The sequence below is a fragment of the Salvelinus alpinus genome, chromosome 27 (assembly GCF_045679555.1).
Source record: "Salvelinus alpinus chromosome 27, SLU_Salpinus.1, whole genome shotgun sequence".
Lineage (NCBI taxonomy): Eukaryota > Metazoa > Chordata > Actinopteri > Salmoniformes > Salmonidae > Salvelinus > Salvelinus alpinus.
In genome coordinates, this window is record NC_092112.1 from 42497737 (window position 1) to 42521728 (window position 23992).

The 23992-nt window shown below is 46.1% G+C and overlaps 1 protein-coding gene across 5 annotated transcripts in view; it reads right to left on the reverse strand.

Annotated features, from left to right (window-relative positions):
• The window catches only part of LOC139556600 (ena/VASP-like protein), an 85246-nt gene extending 61577 nt beyond the window's left edge, over positions 1–23669 (reverse strand). For 2 of the 5 annotated variants that reach the window (XM_071370756.1, XM_071370753.1), the window contains exon 1: positions 5628–6592. In XM_071370756.1, coding sequence (XP_071226857.1) covers positions 5628–5737 — 110 coding nt within the window. In that variant the 5' untranslated portion in view covers positions 5738–6592. Of the gene's footprint in view, positions 1–5627; positions 6594–23246 lie in introns of those variants that run through there. The other 3 variants (XM_071370757.1, XM_071370755.1, XM_071370754.1) reach the window with 3 other exon arrangements.
• Between the last annotated feature and the right edge of the window lie 323 nt (positions 23670–23992).

Below are 23992 nucleotides of genomic sequence, written 5' to 3' on the forward strand. Positions count from 1 at the left end.
CCGGTGCTGGTTGTCATGGTGACCTGGCATTATTCTGGGATGCACAGCCTCTGTCACCATGGAAGCCAGGCAGGCGCAAAACCCCCAGAATTCTTTACAAAGGCTTTTCTAAGGCGTGTACTACTCCTTGACCACCTTTAAAGCCATATTTTTTCTATCACACCATCTATCGGTCTCTGACTCTCTCGCTCTACAACCATCACTCCCTTTCTCTTTGTATTTCTGTCTCTCCATCCTCTCTTTTGCTTACCCCTGCTTTTCTCACCATCCCCCACTCTCCTCTGGCTTCTTATTTTACCTCTCTCTCTCTCTCTCTCTCTCTCTCTCTCTCTCTCTCTCTCTCTCTCTCTCTCTATCTCTCTCCCATTCCCTCTACCCCCCTCTGATTCCCTTGCTGTTTTTTCCCAGCATGCATTTTTCCATTTGAATTCCTCTCAGATTTCCTCTTTCCTATTTTCTATCTGTCCCTTTATCTCTAATTGTCTCTCATTCCATCTCTCTCTCTCTCTCTGTACTAATAACCTGGGTATTGATCCAGCTGTAGAAAGCCTTGTCCATTTCCTGCTTAGTGGGAGTCAGCTGACACCCTGCTCTACTCCAACACACACACACACACACACACAGAATCACGGAGCGAAGAGGAGGGATACACACCATGCACACACACACACACATACCGCTGACAAAGTGCAAGGGAAATCACAATGAGCCTACAGTATGCATCCGTAAACAAGGAAGGACAATACAACAGACTGGTTCATTTCCATTCATTCACCTCCAGCCTCATACATGAACACTAGTGGTTCAGTTAGTGACAGTCTTGCATAAGACCAGATTTAGGAAACATTCATATAGCTAAAGGGGTTGAAATTGTTTTGTGAAAATAAAGCAGACTTGAAAGACCTTTTCATCTTTTCACAGCGCGATGGTGATTTCGGGGGTGTTTTTCCAATGTGTTGGAGATGAGAGGATGTGCCAGCCAGCAAGCGGCAAACACCACGCAGACAACTGGGGAACGTGTGAGACAGACTCTCTTTCTCTCTCCCTTCTCGCCGTATCCCTCCGCCTCTTATAAGTCTCTCTCTGTTCGCTCTCTAGCCTTCTCCGCTTCTTCCCTATTTGTCTCTCTCTTTCTTTCTCCCTCATTCTCCCTATCACTGTGCTAACAGTATCCTGGCTGAAGCAGTGACTGACTGCCAGGGCCTCGTCCAAATCAAACAGGAGTGAAACAATTATCCCTCCGACCGCAGAGACCCATGCTGGACAGCAGTCAGAGGAAAACCACATCGTATGCTGACTTTTCCTTCGTGCCTTTTACAGTAATACGAGACCGAACTGTGTCTGGATAACCCGTAGATGTACTAAAATCCCTCTAGCCTTCTAGCCAAGCGCTTAAGGTGCTGCTTCTCACAATTGTACCACAGCAGGGTTCATGTATTAGAGGTGGTATTGTAAGGAATGCCAGTACTTAAGCAGTGGAACATTTGTGGTGGGGGTTCTCTGTACAACCACTGCTCTAACCCCTGTATCTGTAACTTACTGTAGCCCTCACTGTAACTTACCATAGCTACATAGCCCTCCTGTCTTAGCTGTAACTTACCATAGCTACATAGCCCTCCTGCCTTAGCTGTAACTTACCATAGCTACATAGCCCTCCTGTCTTAGCTGTAACTTACCATAGCTACATAGCCCTCCTGCCTTAGCTGTAACTTACCATAGCTACATAGCCCTCCTGCCTTAGTTGTAATTTACCATAGCTACATAGCCCTCCTGCCTTAGCTGTAATTTACCATAGCTACATAGCCCTCCTGTCTTAGCTGTAATTTACCATAGCTACATAGCCCTCCTGCCTTGGCTGTAACTTACCATAGCTACATAGCCCTCCTGCCTTAGCTGTAATTTACCATAGCTACATAGCCCTCCTGCCTTAGCTGTAACTTACCATAGCTACATAGCCCTCCTGTCTTAGCTGTAACTTACCATAGCTACATAGCCCTCCTGCCTTAGCTGTAACTTACCATAGCTACATAGCCCTCCTGCCTTCGCTGTAACTTACCATAGCTACATAGCCCTCCTGCCTTGGCTGTAACTTACCATAGCTACATAGCCCTCCTGCCTTAGCTGTAACTTACCATAGCTACATAGCCCTCCTGCCTTGGCTGTAACTTACCATAGCTACATAGCCCTCCTGCCTTAGCTGTAACTTACCATAGCTACATAGCCCTCCTGCCTTGGCTGTAACTTACCATAGCTACATAGCCCTCCTGCCTTAGCTGTAATTTACCATAGCTACATAGCCCTCCTGCCTTAGCTGTAATTTACCATAGCTACATAGCCCTCCTGTCTTAGCTGTAATTTACCATAGCTACATAGCCCTCCTGTCTTAGCTGTAACTTACCATAGCTACATAGCCCTCCTGCCTTAGCTGTAATTTACCATAGCTACATAGCCCTCCTGCCTTAGCTGTAACTTACCATAGCTACATAGCCCTCCTGCCTTAGCTGTAACTTACCATAGCTACATAGCCCTCCTGCCTTAGTTGTAACTTACCATAGCTACATAGCCCTCCTGCCTTAGCTGTAACTTACCATAGCTACATAGCCCTCCTGCCTTAGCTGTAACTTACCATAGCTACATAGCCCTCCTGCCTTGGCTGTAACTTACCATAGCTACATAGCCCTCCTGCCTTAGCTGTAACTTACCATAGCTACATAGCCCTCCTGCCTTGGCTGTAACTTACCATAGCTACATAGCCCTCCTGCCTTAGCTGTAACTTACCATAGCTACATAGCCCTCCTGCCTTGGCTGTAACTTACCATAGCTACATAGCCCTCCTGCCTTCGCTGTAACTTACCATAGCTACATAGCCCTCCTGCCTTGGCTGTAACTTACCATAGCTACATAGCCCTCCTGCCTTGGCTGTAACTTACCATAGCTACATAGCCCTCCTGCCTTAGCTGTAATTTACCATAGCTACATAGCCCTCCTGCCTTAGCTGTAATTTACCATAGCTACATAGCCCTCCTGTCTTAGCTGTAATTTACCATAGCTACATAGCCCTCCTGTCTTAGCTGTAACTTACCATAGCTACATAGCCCTCCTGCCTTAGCTGTAATTTACCATAGCTACATAGCCCTCCTGCCTTAGCTGTAACTTACCATAGCTACATAGCCCTCCTGTCTTAGCTGTAACTTACCATAGCTACATAGCCCTCCTGCCTTAGCTGTAACTTACCATAGCTACATAGCCCTCCTGCCTTAGTTGTAACTTACCATAGCTACATAGCCCTCCTGCCTTAGCTGTAACTTACCATAGCTACATAGCCCTCCTGCCTTAGCTGTAACTTACCATAGCTACATAGCCCTCCTGCCTTGGCTGTAACTTACCATAGCTACATAGCCCTCCTGCCTTAGCTGTAACTTACCATAGCTACATAGCCCTCCTGCCTTGGCTGTAACTTACCATAGCTACATAGCCCTCCTGCCTTGGCTGTAACTTACCATAGCTACATAGCCCTCCTGCCTTGGCTGTAACTTACCATAGCTACATAGCCCTCCTGCCTTAGCTGTAACTTACCATAGCTACATAGCCCTCCTGCCTTAGCTGTAACTTACCATAGCTACATAGCCCTCCTGCCTTGGCTGTAACTTACCATAGCTACATAGCCCTCCTGCCTTAGCTGTAACTTACCATAGCTACATAGCCCTCCTGCCTTGGCTGTAACTTACCATAGCTACATAGCCCTCCTGCCTTAGCTGTAACTTACCATAGCTACATAGCCCTCCTGCCTTAGCTGTAACTTACCATAGCTACAAACGTTAAAATGTTTAAACTAAGTAAGGATCCTTAAGGTTAAGAAAAATCCCCCCCCCCCACATAATTCAAATCCCAGTGCAGTTATCATAAACCATTATCTTCCATGTTATAGCCTAACTAGACTATATGGCTCTAAAAGCCTGGGGGAAGTTGTGTAATTTAAATAAAACCAGCGAGGAAGAGGCAAACCTTCCTGCTGCCTGTGCGCAGACCCCTCTTTCCTAAAATAGTACGTTAAATAACGCGATTTAGCAAGACATTTCGTTGCAAGAAAACGCATCTATTTACCCTACCATAAAAAAAAACAGCATAAACAACACAGCAGCACATCAATCAGCAACGTTTATTGTCGTCAGGGAAACAATAGCACATTATATGCCAGAACAGAATATGACTGTCTGAAAGGGTACAGTCTTCTGACTCAGCACTTTTTTTGAATTGTCTGAAAAGTGATCAACTATCCACACGTTACTGTTGCTGCGTTCGATGTCTGTAAATGGTTGCGGTAGATATAACCTCATTGTCTGGCTCTACCGGCCATACACGCGCAACAGGACCATTATTCTGCATTATGAATTGACGTGGAATTGTATATATTTTTCCTTCAAATATGTTTTGGATCACCGATCAAATAAATGTCCGTCTAAACAGTAAGAAGAATTGTCCATTTGTCACATCCCTTGTGGAAACATACCCTCCTGGCCCGGCTGTGTTAAAAGCTGCTTACCAGAGGAAAACTCAGTGAGTCTGTTAAAGCTGATCTAATCATCAGTTAGAGAGGAGAAATCTGACCAGTGATCATACACCAGATTACTACTGGGTGAAACCTGAAACCATGGATGGATGGAGGGATGGCTGACACAATGATAAACCACTGATTGCAACGATAAAGAGGAAGAGTGTTTGGGTGGATGCAACGGCCAGGCGTAAACATGATAAAGATAGTGCCGAAGACAAAAAAAACACGCACAAAACAAAACAGCGTGTGTCTCAGAGCATTCTGCAACCATGACGACAGCGGCAATATCAGGGAAGGATGCGCCGACGCACCATGCGAGCTGCAAGCGTTTACGAGGAGAAGAGAAGAAGAGGAAGAGCAGCGGGCAGAGAGAAAGGAGAGGGCAGACGGAAGGAACAAAGAGCCCCGGTCTCTGCCACAAACAAGCTACAGCCACAACACACACACACACACACACGGCTGCAGCCCTCAGAGACAAACACAACACAACAGCACCACTGTCATCACCCCAGCAGTCTTGGCAAGCTTCTTCACAGGGCATCAATGCCTCCTCCTCTCTTCTCTCCTCCTTCCTCATCCCCTATCAGGACCTAGAAATTGACTGCACAGCTTACACATTAACATTCTAACCCCAGCCCCTCTGCAAGGACAACCATTCACAGCTGGCACATAGAAACACAATGTACTGGAACAGAACTGACATGGCGGTCCATTCCACAGGATAGACATGTACATTCATTCTGTACATTGGATTTCTATTTGTACATCCATTTGCAATCCCATCAAGCACCCTGCTCTCTAATAGACACAGGGCTCGACTATTGGTAGCTGCAAATCTCTACTGCATAGGCAATGTGATTATGAATGATGTCATTTGAGATGCAGCCAATAGTGAAGTAGATACCAGCTTGACTGTGCTGTATGCTGCTCTGTCACTATTGCTCACTGCAAATTGGCTGTGGTCCTCACTACTGCACATAGCATTACAGTATTACTGTCTCCCCAGTGGTAACCTATCCAACCCAGTGTAGTGTAGCATCACAGTAACCTGTAGTGGTACCCAGTAGCCTACCTGACTTTAAACTCCTGCGCTGTGACCTGGACCTGGGCACCAGCAGGCACAGCCTCAGTACAGTAGATCTGAGGGAAGTAGAACCGGTGGGATTGCACGTTTATATCCATGGTACTAGCTACCTCACATCCGACGCACAGCACAAGCCCAGCTACAGGAAAGATTCAAGGATTTATCTAGTTTCTCCGTGTCTCTTCTGATTTTCCCTTTCCTTTCCCCTGGTCTGTCCGTCCAGGCTGTGGCGTGAGTTAACGATAGAGCTCAAAGGTTAGCGCTGGCATCCCAGTAATTCCCTCTCTCCGTCTCCGTACCTAATGGGGTTGCCGTGGATTCACAGTCACAGCAACGGAGAGACACAGCCGGGCTTCCCCCTCTTTGCGAAATACACAATCCCCCCTTTCCTCTCCTCTCTTCACTCGATCACCTCTGCTGGCTCCTCACACAGACACACTAACCTATTTCCCCAGTAGCAACACAGCAATATACAGCCGTTGTACAAGGAGAATAAATAAATACAAAGGAAAGAACAAAGATGCTTCCAATGACACCGCCTTGAGGAAAGAGAAGGACGCAAGCGAAACAACTCTTTTGGGTCCTTTTTCACCAACGCATCCTTTGCCACAGCAGCTATTTTAGATGAGGTGGGGGAGAAAAAATAAAATAGGAAGAGAGAAAAAGGGGAATGAAAAACGATAGAGCAGCCCTCAGAGTCTGAGAGGACTGAATGAGAGACGAGAGGAGAGCCCTTTGGGTTTTTTGCCGGTCGAGTGAGTGAGCGAGAGAGAGAGAGAGAGAGAGAGAAAGAGAGCAGTAGAGCAAGAAAGGGTTGCGGTAAAGTGAAAGAGAGCGAGAGAGTGATAGAGCAATAGAGAGAGAGAGCGAGAGAGAGATTCACGGTGCTGTGAGGCGTTGCCCTCACACTGCCTCTCCTCTGCGTGTCTCACTGGATTACAGCCTCCACTTCCATCCCTCCATCCCTCTCTCCCCTCCTCCCTTTCCCCCATCCCCTCCCAGCTGTGATATGAGCAGTTGGCCGCCAGCCCCAGAGGCTGCTGGTCCTCTACTCCCCCTCCTCACATCCCTCTCTCCTCTTCCGGCGCTCTGATTGGACGGAAACAGGGATGCGTAAGCCCGCGCGGAGCGAGGGATGAGGAGAGAGCAGTGAGGGATGAGGAGAGAGCATAGTAGAGGAGCGACTGTTGTTAATTCATCCGATGGCTCCCGTCTTTCTCGCGTCTAATTCGAGGTGGCATTCCAGGGTGGGGTGGAGCTACAATACGGCTGTCTCTCTCACACACCCAGGGTGGGGTGGAGCTACAATACGGCTGTCTCTCTCACACACACACACACACACACACACACACACACACACACACACACACACACACACACACACACACACACACACACACACACACACACACACACACACACACACACACACACACACACACACACACACACACACACACACACACACAGACACAGAGAAACACACACCGGTGGGTAAATAGATACCAATGTGTCTCTCGTTGAAATAAATATCTGAACCACAGATATATGAACAGACATAGAAGTACTTAGAGTACTGTATGCAACCTCCCATTGCCACATTGCCTTCACAAATGAAGCGTAGTCCGTTCAGAAGGGGAAACCCCTAGTGTGGCTGACGACGTCAGCTGGTATTACACCAATTGGGTTCACACTCTAATTACACGCGGTCCATTCAGTCTGCCAGTTCTACACACGCTTCCTCCACGCCGGATGTCACGTGCTTGCCTGCGCCGGGTGCCTCTTGCTGCCGTGTTGCTGTAACTAGCGACCACTCTCTGCGCCAGCTGTTTCTGATACCCCCCCCCCCCCCACTCTCCACCTGTCTGGGTTTCTCCCTTCAGGGGATTTGGTAGAGCACATCGCGCTCACTAACTGCAGTTATATTCTCATCTTCATATGACGCTGGGCTCTGGCAGTAAGCTACCCGGAAGGAGCAGAGCCCGAACGCCAAACCACGCAGTACTATATTTTCGAATGAATGGTTAAACGTGCACACCCATTTAGGTATTTCCACTGCATATCTTGTCCGTTTTGTCGACGTCACTCACTCTGGTTGGAAGCCAAAAACTACTTCAAAAGCCTGCGGTAAAACCACTGATCAGTTTTGCCAAGTAAGTATCCGTCCATGTTCCAGATGACTGGAGAGGTTAGGTTATATATCTGATATCGCCGGAGGTGAGCTCCATAATCTCATCTGTGGCTCTAATATCAAACCACCACACTAAAATCCCTCGGCTGCATCGACACATTCACCCGTAAGGGAAAACAGAGAAGGAATTCATTCTATTCCTATGGAGACAGATTCACATCTCTTTCCACAGTATTAGTAGCACGCGTTTAATTGTAATCACGTCTGTCACGGACCGTTCGATTTTTATTGGTGGTTGATGTGATTGAAGGTTTAAAGCCGAGTGCAATACAGTACATTGGGAATGTTTCTGATCACAAGAAGCAATTGATTCGTATCAGTATCCTGTGATTCTTATAAACAGAGATACAGTATATTTAACTAAGATAGTATGAGGGGCACAAGGCCAGACCCAGATGCAGACACGGGAGGCAGATGGTTTGAGTCTTTGATATTTATTACATCCAAAAGGGGTAGGCAAGAGAATGGGCGTGGACAGGCAAAAGGTCAAAACCAGTTCAGAGTCCGGGTGGTACAGTGTGGCAGGCAGGCAGAATGGTCAGGCAGGCGGGTACAGAGTCCAGAAAACAGGCAAGGGTCAAAACCGGGCGGACTATTAAAAGAGAATAGAAAAGGCAGGAGCACAAACTGGTTGACTTGAACATACAAGACAAACTGGCACAGACAGACAGGAAACACAGGGATATACACACCGGGGATAACAAGCGACACCTGGAGGGGGTGGAGACAATAACAAGAACAGGTGAAACTGATCAGGGTGTGACAGACAGTGACCAGTAGAATGGAACCGTTGGCTACCAGACGGTTATGTGCCTGTAGTACAGGGACTGTGACTGACTCTGTTGTTGTGTCTGTGCTCTGAAGAGAAGCTCAGGTCAATAAAACAGAGAGGCTGCCCCCCCCCCCCCCCTTCACCAAACTGCTCCCCTGACAATAGAAGGCTCCTGGAATAAATGTGTTGGTCTCAAGCAACACACTGATTCGGACAGAGTACACAAGAAATAAAGCTTGGACATTGGTCCAAGCTGAGCCAATCCCTCTGTCAGTCTGCCATCCACTCTCTACCTTTATTGAGCTAGTAGGAGTAATATCTCCCAACTAGGGCTGGGCGATATTCAGCATCATCAATACCGGTATACTGGTATGGAGCCACATACTGGTACGGATTTTTACAATATCGTCTTTAACAATATGTTGTTACAGTGCTAAATGAAATGAAACGTTCTATAAACTGGACTACACTAGAACGTTCCTTGCTCAGAAACAGAAAAAAACGGTCAAACACAACCATACTGTCAAAAATGTGAAAAATATTGTGATATGATGTTTGACCATGTCGCCTTAATTTCAACCATACTGGTCTTTGTCAGGTAGAGTCTTCGTCAAAGCTGAGCAGACAACCTCTCTGTCCAGTCTCTGCCATCTCTGTCTTTATTGAGCTAGTAGTAATGCAACAACATTTCAACCGAGCTGAGCTGAGCAGACAACCTCTCTGTCCAGTCTCTGCCATCTCTGTCTTTATTGAGCTAGTAGTAATGCAACAACATTTCAACCGAGCTGAGCTGAGCAGACAACCTCTCTGTCCAGTCTCTGCCATCTCTGTCTTTATTGAGCTAGTAGTAATGCAACAACATTTCAACCGAGCTGAGCTAAACAGACAACCTCTCTGTCCAGTCTCTGCCATCTCTGTCTTTATTGAGCTAGTAGTAATGCAGTAACATTTCAACCGAGCTGAGCTGAGCAGACAACCTCTCTGTCTAGTCTCTGCCATCTCTGTCTTTATTGAGCTAGTAGTAATGCAACAACATTTCAACCGAGCTGAGCTGAGCAGACAATCTCTCTGTCTAGTCTCTGCCATCTCTGTCTTTATTGAGCTAGTAGTAATGCAGTAACATTTCAACCGAGCTGAGCTGAGCAGACAGTGTGCCATGGACACAGGCTGTGTCCAATCAGAACTTAGTGATCTGTGACTGCTGACACAATGAACTCTTCGTGAGGGCATTATCTAGTCTTTACTGACCATGGTGTGTGTGTGTGTGTGTGTGTGTGTCTGTGTGTGTGTGTGTGTGTCTGTGTGTGTGTGTGTCTGTGTGTGTGTGTGTGTGTGTCTGTGTGTGTGTGTCTGTCTGTCTGTCTGTCTGTCTGTCTGTCTGTCTGTCTGTCTGTCTGTCTGTCTGTCTGTCTGTCTGTCTGTCTGTCTGTCTGTCTAACTGTAGCAGTCAGACCATTCACATACCGCAGGGGAGACAGTGTTATTTTTTTATGGGGGGATTCTTTTGTTCCCCACTCCATAGTCAACTACTTCAACAAATTCAATAAACATGGCACTTTACAAACCAAAAGCAGTTCATCCATTCTCATAGATCATCATATAATGTTATGATGGGGTAGATGGCCTCCTGTCCAGCACAGGGAAAGAGAAATGGGGATACCTAGTCAGTTATACAACTGAATGCATTGAACTGAAATGTGTCCTCCGCCAGGAGGGAAGCGCATGGGCGTGTGTGTATGTATGTGTGTACTGACAGCTGTCCCTAAGCTGATCCTTGATCAGGTTTAACGGCTCTCTCCAAGGTCAGAGACCCGACGAGCCGTGGGATTGGGCAGGAGTGACAGCTGCAGCAGCCAATCAGATCCATCGCCTCTGCTGCCAATCAACACCCAGCCACAGCTGATTTGGCAAGCGCTCTACCAGGGGAGGAGGGGCAACGTCAGGGTTAGAGTGGACGCCTTCTGCTAGTGCTGTTGAATCCCCTGCACTGACAGGAACCTCCCTATCTGCTTCATTCACCACCCCTGTATTAATGGCCTTGTTCAACACTCGCAAGGCAAGCTATGCTTTATTAGTGTCACACACGCAGTGCTATGTAACGCCCCACATGTAGAAGAAGTGTGTATAGCGAGTCACACTCCCTGTCATACAAACAAGCATACACGTGCATGCACACACACACACACACACACACACACACACACACACACACACACACACACACACACACACACACACACACACACACACACACACACACACACACACACACACACACACACACACACACACACACACACACACACACACACACACACACACACACAGCGACTGTCACTGTCAATCGTAATCAAGACACAGTCGCCACAGGCGCAGGTTTACGAACACATTTACTGCTACACAGCTTCAGAAGTTCAACAAGATTTTTCATCATTGACTAAAGCCTCACTTCACAACAGACGAAACACCAACTGTACAAAGTCTACAAAGTGTTTGTTATCATGGCTGCTCCATTAGAACTACTACCGTTTCTAAATGCCCTACACAACGACACCGAACGGACAGAGGGCGGAAAAGGAGGAGAAATGTCAGCCTTACCCATAGTCATCCAACGAGCACATGGCCTCGGAGAGAAGGAGAGGAGAGGCCTTTCTTAATGAGATGCAAGGAGGGAGGAGAGGATGGAGGGGAGGAAGAGGGGATACAAATCTGACAACGGTCAAGGAGGAGGCCAATGCCGCTCCTCTCACCCCGATTCCTGACATATACACACAGATAGAGACAGAGAGAGAGAGAGAGACAGAGAGAGAGAGAGAGACAGAGAGAGAGACAGAGAGACAGAGAGAGAAAGAGAGTGAGAGAGAGAGACAGAGAGATGGCGAGAGAGAGAAAGAGGCAGAGACAGAGAGACAGAGAGAGAGAGAGGAAGGAAGTAAAGGAGAGGGAGTATAAAGATCTGTGACGTCCCCTGTCTTCATGGGTAACTCACACATGCTCATCCTCTCAGGGGATTGCACGGTCGTGGTACACACACACAGACACACAAACTGACACACTCTCTCTCTGACACAAATGCACATGGGCCTACAGTAGAGGATGAATCACACAAGCTGATCTTTTTAATTACCACACACACTGCAGGGAGCTGGCAGATGGGATATAGGGAAAGTGTGTGTGTTTGTGTGTGTGTGTGTGAGAGAGAGAGATAGACAGAAAGAGGGGGGGTAGAGTAAAAGGGGGCTCATTTTCTCTCATTCACTAAGACTTGATTACCTCTGACTCTTCTCTGTGGATTATTCTGACACAACACACTGCACATTTACAATGCGCTTTTACGATCAGAGTGACAAGTTACAACGTATATTTGTAGCAAACAGAGCTAGCAGTGGAGAGATAAAAATGTCTGCATTGGATCTTTAAAGTCGCTATGCTGCATAAATTGGGCTTTCTTTTAAAAAATTGCTAGGTAGGTAATTAGGTAATAAGGAGGTGTGGTATATGGCCAATATATCCCGGCTAAGGGCTGTTCCTACTTCAGACGCAACACAGAGTGCCTGGACACAGCCCTTCGCCGTGTTATATTGGCCATATACCACAAACCCCCGAGGTGCCTTATTGCTATTATAAACTGGTTACCAACGTAATTAGAGCAGTAAAAATAAATGTTTTGTCATACCCGTGCTATGTGGTCTCATATACCACGGCTTTCAGCCAATCAGCATTCAGGGCTCAAACCACCCAGTTTATAATTAACCTTAGTTAATTAGCTAATGTTTAAGATAAGAGTGCATCAGGTCGTGGGAGCCCAAACCGATCCAAATGAAGCATGCATAACCGATTCAAACTTTACAAAACGCCAGTTCACTAACGTTTTTTACTTATGTCCTTATTCTGAAAACACCTCTAATCTGTTGCGGCTGAATTTGGCGCGTTCTCTCCTGACTGAGTATGACATTGACCGGCAGATTCTCACGCCAACGAGAGGTAGGCCTAGTGATGGGATGTTAGGCTCTTTTTACTGACTGATCTTTTGGACTCGTTCAGTCCAAAGAACGAATCTTTCGACTAATTTCGTTAATTTAAGCCAGTAATGCCCAGAGCACGCAGGAACCCCTACCGGCGAACAATGAACTGAAAATGCGAAAGAGTCATGATTCTACAAGCCTCTCGTTCACATGTCGTTCGCCATAGGGGGCTTCTTGGAGCTGTCCTTTGTGACTGAGACTTGTAAACGTGTGCTTTAAACAACGCACATTTGTTGATTGCTAGGCATACAAATACGATTATTTCTTGATACATTTGAAACGAGGTCTAGCAGGAGCCGCAACCGGACTAGATTGTGAGCGACTGTTGGCGGAATTCACTGCTTGACTGCCGTGTGGGCGATCAACACAATATCGTTCGCCGAACTGCAGCCCCCCCCCAAACGATCGTTCTTGAGTTCAAGTTTCTTGAGCAAAGGCTGTGTATGTTTTGGCTCTACAAAGTTGTGTCCATCATAACATTCAATAATCAATTCATTGCGTTCATTCGTGCAGAATGCGATCAATTATCAGTTCTAAATTCAGCAAGCTATCATATGAAATAGACTTTTGGAAGTGCCATCTTTCTTGTATTATTTTGGTGTGCTTAAGTATGGTTCTCAAAGCACAAGCACCTTTTTCCCCAATCCTATCGATAAAATAATTGCATTAAGTCGCACAAAAAAATACGTTTTTGGATTTTATCATTTTTCTGAAATGAATTGGATGATGATGCAATCTTTGCGAGAGGGAGTGTAATCTGATTTTATTGGTCCTCAACTCATGGCTCAGACACTTCATACAGGATAAATGGAGTTAGCCCATTGGGTTAGCCTGCCCTGGAGAAGGTTAGTTCTGAAGGATTCATTGACATAGAAATGTCCCGTGCTAAAAAGTGAGCCACTTTCGTGGTACCGGTTATTCCGAGTTGAACTCAAGAGTTGACCAAAGTTACCGCGCTGACTCCTCAAACCTGATTTGTAGTATAGAGCTCAGCGAGCTGTTGTCAGCTCGAACGTTGTCATTAAAACCTTGATTGATTGGTTGACAAGATGAACTCTGCTCATTGATCAACCGTGCGCAGCGGCCACTCAAGACTTCAGCTAATTTATCTGCTTGCGTTTTTGCAGCCCGTCACCCTACCCCCATTGAGTCTATGAGACCGTTGTTAGCGCGGCCTGTCTGTAAACACCTTTAATCCTGCTGTAGGACTCGTTGCGGCCAGCACAAGCAGGTCAAACAAACGACTAAAACGAAAAACAAATCATGGCTCTCGAGCCAGTAAAAAGACTTGTTCAAAAAGAAAGAACCGTTCGTGAACTGCTCATCACTAAACCTGGCCTACCCTATTCTAATATTCGTAGGCTACATCTGCGTGGCACCATCAGCATTCAGATGTTTATAAAACAGCTTTCGCAATATTAAATCATAGGCTTTATTAAAGATCCTCTCGAGCTCTGTCAGGTTGGATGGAGAGCGTCGCTGCACAGCTATTTTCAGGTCTCTCCAGAGATGTTAGATCGGGTTCAAGTCCGGGCTCTGGCTGGGCCACTCAAGGACATTCAGAGACTTGTCCCGAAGACACTCCTGCGTTGTCTTGGCTGTGTGCTTAGGGTCGTTGTCCTGTTGGAAGATGAACATTCGCCCCAGTCTGAGGTCCTGGAGCAGGTTTTCATCAAGGATCTCTCTGTACTTTGCTCCGTTCATCTTTCCCTCGACCCCGACCAGTCTCCCAGTCCATGCCACTGAAAAACATGATGCTGCCCACCACCATGCTTCACCGTAGAGATGGTGCCAGGTTTCTTCCAGACATGACGCTTGGCATTCAGGCCAAAGAGTTCTATCTTGGTGTCATCAGACCAGAGAATCTTGTTTCTCATGGTCTGAGAGTCTTTAGGTGCCATTTGGCAAACTCCAACTGGGCTGTGCCTTTTAGTGAGGAGTGGCTTTCATCTGGCCACTCTACCATAAGGGTCTGATTGGTTAAGTGCTGCAGAGATGGTTGTGCTTTGGGAAGGTTCTCATATCTCCACAGAAGAACTCTGGAGCTCTATCAGAGTGACCATTGGGTTCTTGGTCACCTCCCTGACCAGGGCCCTCTCCCCCGATTGCTCAGTTTGGCCAAGCTGTGGTTAGAAAGAGTCTTGGTGGTTCCAGACTTCTTCCATTTAAGAATGATGGAGGCCACTGTGTTCTTGGGGACATTCAACGCTGCAAAACAATGTTGGTACCCTTCCCCAGATCTGTGCCTCGACACAATCCTGTCTCGGAGCTCTATGGACAATTCCTTCGACCTCATGGCTTGGTTTTTGCTCCGACATGCACTGTCAACTGTGGGACCTTATATAGACAGGTGTGTGCCTTTCCAAACCGTTTATGCTTTTTCATTATGGGGTATTGTGTGAAGGTGTCTGAATACTTACCGAATGCACTGTAAGTCCAGGCCACTAGTTCAACTAGCTCTTACAGTCTCACGTCAAAATTAGACGTTCATCCGTGTTTCATCCATGCATTACTTCCGAAATCTTAAGATTAGGTATTAACTCTGAATGGTCAAGGTAAGGGTTAAGGTTTGGGAAATGCTTAAAACAAAAATCGCTAAAAATACTTTCTATTGCTGGATTTGAACATGCAACCTTTGGCACCAGAAACAGATGCTTACAACCATCCGCCATCCCTGTCCACAGCACCCTAGCAAAACCCGAAACCTATTTGAAGGTAACAGCACTCACTGTTGCACCTAGTGGCCGATTTTCACATTGTCTCCAGACGTCCTCTGAGATGGATGGACGTCGAATACTGACTTGTATCAAGGGTGACCTGGCTGAGTTTCAAGGTATCTTCAACCTCAATTCAAACCTTGATTGGCAAACAACGATTTTTGCACTTATTCCCATCTCTCTCTCTACTGTCTCTAGTAGCCCACTCTCTCTCTGGTGCACAGAGTAGTAGGGGCTGCCATGGATCTAGAATGACAGTAAATTGAATTATATCGGGTGGTCACCCCTAGCCCAGCAGAAACCAGCACACATATGGGTCACACGCCACCAACCACACACATCAACAAAAATCAATACGCATCGAGCCAGATCGATGGCCCACACGCTTTCAGTGCTTAATGAAATGTCCTAATTCACTCACTAGGAGATTTAAGTGCATCCGTTATCTACACTGTATGACCAAAAGTATGTGGACACCTGCTCATCGAACATCTCATTCCAAAATCATGGGCATTAATATGGAGTTGGTCCCCCCTTTACTGCTATAACAGCCTCCACTCTTCTGGGAAGGCTTTCCAGTAGATGTTGGAACATTGGTACGGGGACTTGCTTCCATTCTGCCACAAGAGCTTTAGTGAGGTCGGGCACTGATGTTCGGCAATTAGGCCTGGCTCGCAGTCGGCGTTACAATTCATCCCAAAGGTGTTCGATGGGGTTGAGGTCAGGGCTCTGTGCAGGCCATTCAAGTTCTTCCACACCGATCTCGAACAAACCATTTCTGTGTGGACCTCGCTTTGTGCACGGTGGAATTGTCATGCTGAAACAGGAAAGGGCCTTCCCCAAACTGTTGCCACAATATTGGAAGCACAGAATCGTCTAGAATGTCATTGTATGCTGTAGCGTTAAGATTGCCCTACACTGGAACTAAGGGGCCTAGCCAGAACCATGAAAAACAGCCCCAGACCATTATTTCTCCCCCACCAAACTTAACAGTTGGCACTATGCATTCAGGCAGGTAACATTCTCCTGGCATCTGCCAAATCCAGATTCGTCCGTCAGACTGCCAGATGGCGAAGCGTGATTCATCACTCCAGAGAACGCGTTTCCAGGATAGAAAACAGCACTTGAATCAGACTATTGTTTCAGGGATACTATGGTTGGTGCATGTGAGTTTGTGTCTTAATGTTTTTTAATATTTTTTATCATGTGTTGGTCATTGTTGTGTGTCCTGTCATTGTAAATCATTGATGCATGCTGCGATAAAACAATTTCCTAAATAGGGATTAGTAAACGAATACTCTACTCTACTCTCACTTTTCGGCGGTCCCGTTCTGTGAGCTTCTGTGGTCTACCACTTCGCGGCTGAGCTGTTGTTGCTCCTAGACATTTCCACTTCACAATAACAACACTTTCAGTTGACCGGGTCAGCTCTTGCAGGGCAGAAATTTGACAAACTGACTTGTTGGAAAGGTGGCATCCTATGACGGTGCCATGTTGAAAGTCACATGGCTCTTCAGTAAGGCCATTCTACTGCCAATGTCTATGGAGATCGAATGGCTGTGTGCTCAATTTTATACACCTGTCAGCAACGGTTGTGGCTGAAATAGCCAAATCCACTAATTTGAAGGGGTTTCCACATACTTTTGTATATATAGTCTAGAAATAAACTACAGCTTGCCAGAAGTGTTATGCTATGAATGGGACCTGCTGGAGAAAAAGAAATGACCTAAACTTGTGTTTTAGAGTATATGTACAGCATACTGACACCAGCTCCACTTCTTCCAATCGGGTTCTTCTAAACTCCTTCAGTGTTACCAGCGGACGTGACGAATGAGTCTCTCCGCTCGTTAGTCTCTTGTTAGCGGTCGGTTTACTGTCTCCTCATTAAAAGGTTTTCACTGATCAGTGTCACAGCAGCAGATTAACACGAGATCACACTGCTGCTGGCTGATCACAGTCACAGTACAGACAGTCAATCAGCAATTAACAGGAGACAGTAATAGCATCACACAGAGAAAGAGAGAGGGGGGCGGGGACTCTATATTCATAGCAATGAGAGAGTACTATCTGATGTCTCTATTGGTGTGACTTTGTGGAGCTCACGAAATGCTCAGAAAAGAGTGACAAATCAAGTTAACTTGAAACATGCATTTGAACACACAGGAAACAACAAAAAACAGAACGACACACACACACGTACACACACACAAACACATCATGCCGTTTGAACAGGCTTAAGCCGTGCTTACTGTCAAATCAAATCCAATTGTATTTGTCACACACACATGGTTAGAAGATGTTAATGCGAGTGTAGCGAAATGCTTGTGCTTCTAGTTCCGACAATGCAGTAATAACCAACGAGTAATCTAACCTAACAATTTCACAACAACTACCTTATACACACAAGTGTAAAGGGATGAAGAATATGTACATAAAAATATATGAATGAGTGATGGTACAGAACGGCATAGGCAAGATGCAGTAGATGGTATAGAGTGCAGTATATACATATGAGATGAGTAATGTAGGGTATGTAAACATTATATTAAGTGGCATTGTTTAAAGTGGCTAGTGATACATTTTTTACATCAATTATCCATTATTAAAGTGGCTGAAGTTTAGTCAGTATGTTGGCAGCAGCCACTAAATGTTAGTGGTGGCTGTTTAACAGTCTGATGGCCTTGAGATAGAAGCTGTTTTTCAGTCTCTCGGTCCCTGCTTTGATGCACCTGTACTGACCTCGCCGTCTGGATGATATAGCGGGGTGAACAGGCAGTGGCTCGGGTGGTTGTTGTCCTTGATGATCTTTATGGCCTTCCTGTGACATCGGGTGGTGTAGGTGTCCTGGAGGGCAGATAGTTTGCCCCCGGTGATGCGTTGTGCAGACCTCACTACCCTCTGGAGAGCCTTACGGTTGTGGGCGGAGCAGTTGCCGTACCAGGCGGTGATACAGCCCGACAGGATGCTCTCGATTGTGCATCTGTAAAAGTTTGTGAGTGCTTTTGGTGACAAGCCGAATTTCTTCTGCCTCCTGAGGTTGAAGAGGCGCTGCTGCGCCTTCTTCACCACGCTGTCTGTGTGGGTGGACCAATTCAGTTTGTACGTGATGTGTACGCCGAGGAACTTAAAACTTACTACCCTCTCCACTACTGTCCCGTCGATGTGGATAGGTGGGTGCTCCCTCTGCTGTTTCCTGAACTCCACGATCATCTCCTTTGTTTTGTTGACGTTGAGTGTGAGGTTCTTTTCCTGACACCACACTCCGAGGGCCCTCACCTCCTCCCTGTAGGCCGTCTCGTCGTTGTAGGTAATCAAGCCTACCACTGTAGTGTCGTCTGCAAACTTGATGATTGAGTTGGAGGCGTGCATGGCCACACAGTCGTGGGTGAACAGGGAGTACAGGAGAGGGCTCAGAACGCACCCTTGTGGGGCCCCAGTGTTGAGGATCAGCGGGGTGGAGATGTTGTTACCTACCCTCACCACCTGGGGGCGGCCCATCAGGAAGTCCAGTACCCAGTTGCACAGGGCGGGGTCGAGACCCAGGGTCTCGAGCTTGATGCCGAGTTTGGAGGGTACTATGGTGTTAAATGCTGAGCTGTAGTCGATGAACAGCATTCTCACATAGGTATTCCTCTTGTCCAGATGGGTTAGGTGGTTGTGGTTGCGATTGCGTCGTCTGTGGACCTATTGGGGCGGTAAGCAAATTGGAGTGGTTCTAGGGTGTCAGGTAGGGTGGAGGTGATATGGTCCTTGACTAGTCTCTCAAAGCACTTCATGATGACGGAAGTGAGTGCTACGGGGCGGTAGTCGTTTAGCTCAGTTACCTTAGCTTTCTTGGGAACAGGAATAATGGTGGCCCTCTTGAAGCATGTGGGGACAGCAGACTGGGATAAGGATTGATTGAATATGTCCGTAAACACACCAGCCAGCTGGTCTGCGCATGCTCTGAGGACGCGGCTGGGGATGCCATCTGGGCCTGCAGCCTTGCGAGGGTTAACACGTTTAAATGTTTTACTCACTTCGGCTGCAGTGAAGGAGAGTCCACAGGTTTTGGTAGCGGCCCTGTCAACATACAAACATATGTCCCCCAAACACCCACATCCTGAGAGACCCCAATGTTGGAATTGTTTGGGGATTTAAAAAGACACTCCTAATCTAATCCAGAGTGCAGCAGTAGTAGAAGACTGCAGGACAACCGGCAGCCCAACGATTTCCCGCAGGATGCACACTAACCAACCTGCTACTGACTGACAGACCGATGGAAACTCTCACTGTTCACCTGCTAATACACTTAACTACGCTGAATTGCAAATAGATCCAGACCCTCACAGCCGAAATACACTTAATACTACTCTCACTGATCACCTGCTAATAGGATTAACATGTAATAAGATGACTGGGACACACACTGTAAAGGGGTTACTGGGAGATTGACAGTAGTTTACAGGCAGCTCATGGCAAGTAAAATTCTGTATTTCATATTACAGTACACACTACTGTAATATACATATGGTAATACAAATACGGTATCAAAAGAAGTACTGTGTAATGACACACAGTACAATACCGTAAAATTGACTTTCCATGAAAACTTTCTATTCAAACGGACAAATTGACTTTGCATTCTCGCGAACATGATGATGTTCTCCGTTTTTCTCTACGACCGCCACAAGTGTCACGGGACTCGTCTGACACACCTAGTCATTCAAGGGTTTTTCTCTGTTTTTACTATTTTCTACATTGTAGAACAATAGTGAAGACATGGAAACTATGAAATAACCCATATGGAATCATGTAGTAACCAAAAAAGTGTTAAACTAATCAAAATATATTTTACATTTGAGATTCTTCAAAGTAGCCACCCTTTGCCTTGATGACAGCTTTGCACACTCTTGGAATTCTCTCAACCAGCTTCATGAGGTAGTCACCTGGATTGCATTTCAATTAACATGTGTGCCTTGTTAAAAGTTAATTGTGGAATTTCTTTCCTTGTTAATGTGTTTGAGCCAATCAGTTGTGTTGTGACTAGGTAGGGGTGGTATACAGAAGTTAGTATGGACTTGGTCCAAATAGGGCTATGTCAAGAACAGTTCAAATAAGCAAAGAAAAACGACAGTCCATCATTACTGTAAGACATGAAGGTCAGTCAATCCGGACAATTTCAAGAACTTTTAAAGTTTCTTCAAGTGCAGTCGCAAAAAAACATCAAGCGCTATGATGAAACTGGTTCTCATGAGGACCACCACAGGAAAGGAAGACCCAGAGTTGCCTCTGCTACAGAGGATAAGATCATTAGAGTTACCAGCCTCAGAAATTGCAGCCCAAATAAATGCTTCACAGAGTTCAGACACATCTCAACATCAACTGTTCGGAGGAGACTGCGTGAATCAGGCCTTCATGGTCCAATTGCTACAAAGAAACCACTACTAAAGGACACCAATAATAAGAAGAGACTTGCTTGGGCCAAGAAATGGACATTGGACCGGTGGTCTAAATTTGAGATTTTTGGTTCCAACCGCCGTGTCTTTGTGAGACACAGAGTAGGTGAACGGATGATCTCCGCATTGTGTGGTTCCCACCGTGAAGCATGAAGGAGGTGGTGTGATAGTGGGGGGTGCTTTGCTGGTGACACTCTGTGATTTATTTAGAATTCAAGGCACCCTTAACCAGCATGGCTACCACAGCATTCTGCAGCGATACGCCATCCCTTCTGGTTTGCGCTTAGTAGGACTATCATTTGTTTTTCAACAGGACAATGACCCAACACACCTCCAGGCTGTGTAAGGGCTATTTGACCAAGAAGGAGAGTGATGGAGTGTTGCATCAGATGACCTGGCCTCCACAATCACCCGACCTCAACCCAATTGAGATGGTTTGAGATGAGTTGGACAGCAGAGTGAAGGAAAAGCAGCCAACAAGTGCTCAGTATATGTGGGAACTCCTTCAAGACTGTTGGAAAAGCATTCCAGGTGAAGCTGGTTGAGATAATGCCAGGAGTGTGCAAAGCTGTCATCAAGGCAAAGGGTGGCTACTTTGAGGAATCTAAAATCTAAAATCTATTTATATTTGTTTAACACTTTTTTTGATTCCATATGTGCTATTTCATAGTACTGATGTCTTCACTATTACTCTACAGTGTAGAAGATAGTAAAATAAATAAAAACCCTTGAACGAGTAGGTGTGTCCAAACTTTTGACGTTTAGACCCCCACGCCCCCATTCACTACGTTAATAAGCCAGAAACAACAATATTTGTTCAATTAAGCAAAACCCCATTCACTTGGGGTTAGTCTGATCAAATAGAAAACTCTATCAGCGATTTGAAACGCATCATTAACTAAATACAGGTCACTGTGTGTGAAGCAACAGTGAAAACAGCATGGAAACAGTGTTCTGCATTCCAAATGACACCCTATTACCTATTTACCTATATATATAGGGAATAGGGTGCCATTTGGGATGATATGGGCCATGGGCAAAAGTTGTGCACTCGGTTATATAGGGTGGTATTGGGACGCAACCAGTGAAATTCTGAGTCTGTAACCTTGACTAATGTATGCTTGACCTTTAGAGCTGACTTCATCTGGTTAAAATCAATGGTCACTAGGTCACTGTTGGAGAGACCAACAATCACTTACAGGCCTACACACAGCATGGAGGCTCACATGTGTTGAAATTTGGTCACAGAACACAGACACAGGCACAATCAATCAAGAATGTACACGAAAGCAAAACACACACACACACACACACACACACACACACACACACACACACTACTAAACCAATACAAATGAATGGTTGAACCACAGTCAACGATGCCACCTACAGTACATCTCTATAACCGTATACATGAACATGTTTTAATCCCCAGACAGAACCGGGTGACAGACACAGACATTACATAACCACTGTGGTCAGTCAGTTGGGCTTAGCTCAGGTTAGCGTAGGGCACAGTAAGGGTTAGAGTGTGTGTGTGTGTGTGTGTGTGTGTGTGTGTGTGTGTGTGTGTGTGTGTGTGTGTGTGTGTTCACCTGAGCATGTTGCTGACCTCTAGGCCTGATGTCTCAATTGTACCTAGTTTAGATATGGCGTTTTAGACACAGGCTTCGATGGAGGGCCTGATTAAATTCAATTTGTAAGTTGTTTTTGGTCATGTGAAATCCGATGAGTTGATGTTGTGATTAGAATAATGTGCCCTATAATCCATAAAGGCCCATAGAATCAGAATCATAGCCATTCTAATTCTGGAACCATTTATAATCCAGAAAATATTTAGAACGGAATGAATTATATGTCTATGTTATGACCACCACTTATAACCATGTTACACATGACGCACGTGTAGTCTGGTTTCTATGACAACAGATCCCTTCCCTCTGCAGACCACACCCTCGGTGACACATCACGGAGATGGGATGGGAGAACGAGCAGAGGACTGGAGACGTTTGCTTGCGTGTTTTATCAATGCTTTCTCTCCCGTCCGTGAAATGATAGAAACCATGCATGCCCTTGCTCGTTGCTTTTCGACACTGATCAGATTCATTCGCCCCTGTTCACAGGGAGAATTCACAGCTACACTGCACTGTGCTGCCCCACCTCACAGGCCCAAATAGGCCTACAGTACAGGTAGCCTAGTCGCCGGTCATCCTAAAAACGCACATTTTATAATAAAAGCCTGGATACAATAACGGTATACATGTTGCCTCGACAGCACGAATAAAACGGTATACTATTAATTGGGTATTTTCGTCTTATCCGACTACAGGCTTTCCCTTGAAATCCAATCAAATGCGTCCTCGAATCTCATCCAGCCGTGCAGCCGCAGCCTGTGTGTGTCGTTCATTGTGCGTTAATAACGCGGAAGGTCTGAATCAAAAAGCAAGCGCATGCTTTTGCTTACCTCATCTTCCTCTCCTCTCCACCGTAGTGATAAATGAAGAACGACCTGTAGCCTATTGTCTTTTTCCCTTTCCGGACGATTCTCTCAGTCCAGAATATAGGCGATGCGAATGTTCTACGACGTATTATCTAGCTATTAATAATAGCCTAGGCTACGCCGATGGTACGAAGCCTGCCGGGGCAGAGCAAGCAGATGCTGGAAAGGCGACAGCGTGGGGAAAATGCTACAAACGGATGCCACAGTTTTTAGTCTCTTTTATTTAAAGCGAATCTCTCTCTAGTCCCTTTCGAGGTGGTGCCGGTGTTGTCGGTGCCATCGTTCAGATCGCCACGGAGAGCTGTCCTGACGAGAGACTGGTCGGTCTGGCTGACAGCGGCTTCTGAGGTGCCATCTTCCCTTCCTCCAGCACTGGGAGCGTGGACGCGCGGGAGGGAGGGAAAGGGGTAGAGAGAGAGAGAGAGAGAGAGAGTATATATATATATATATATATATATATATAGTATTTCCTGGCTGTTAGTACCCTTGGCTCTGTACATAGGCCTACAGCTGTTTCAGCTACTGTAAGTAAAAATAAAATAAAAATCCTCTCCAAACCAATGATATTCAATGGTTGGGTCCAAAATATCTCAGGGGTTCTATTTTGAAGTGTGACCAATAAGCCTGTGACCCTGCCAACACCACCAGGTAATAATGTACCAGGTCTTAATGAAATAGTAGGCCTCCATGATGATAGGAATCGGATTTCC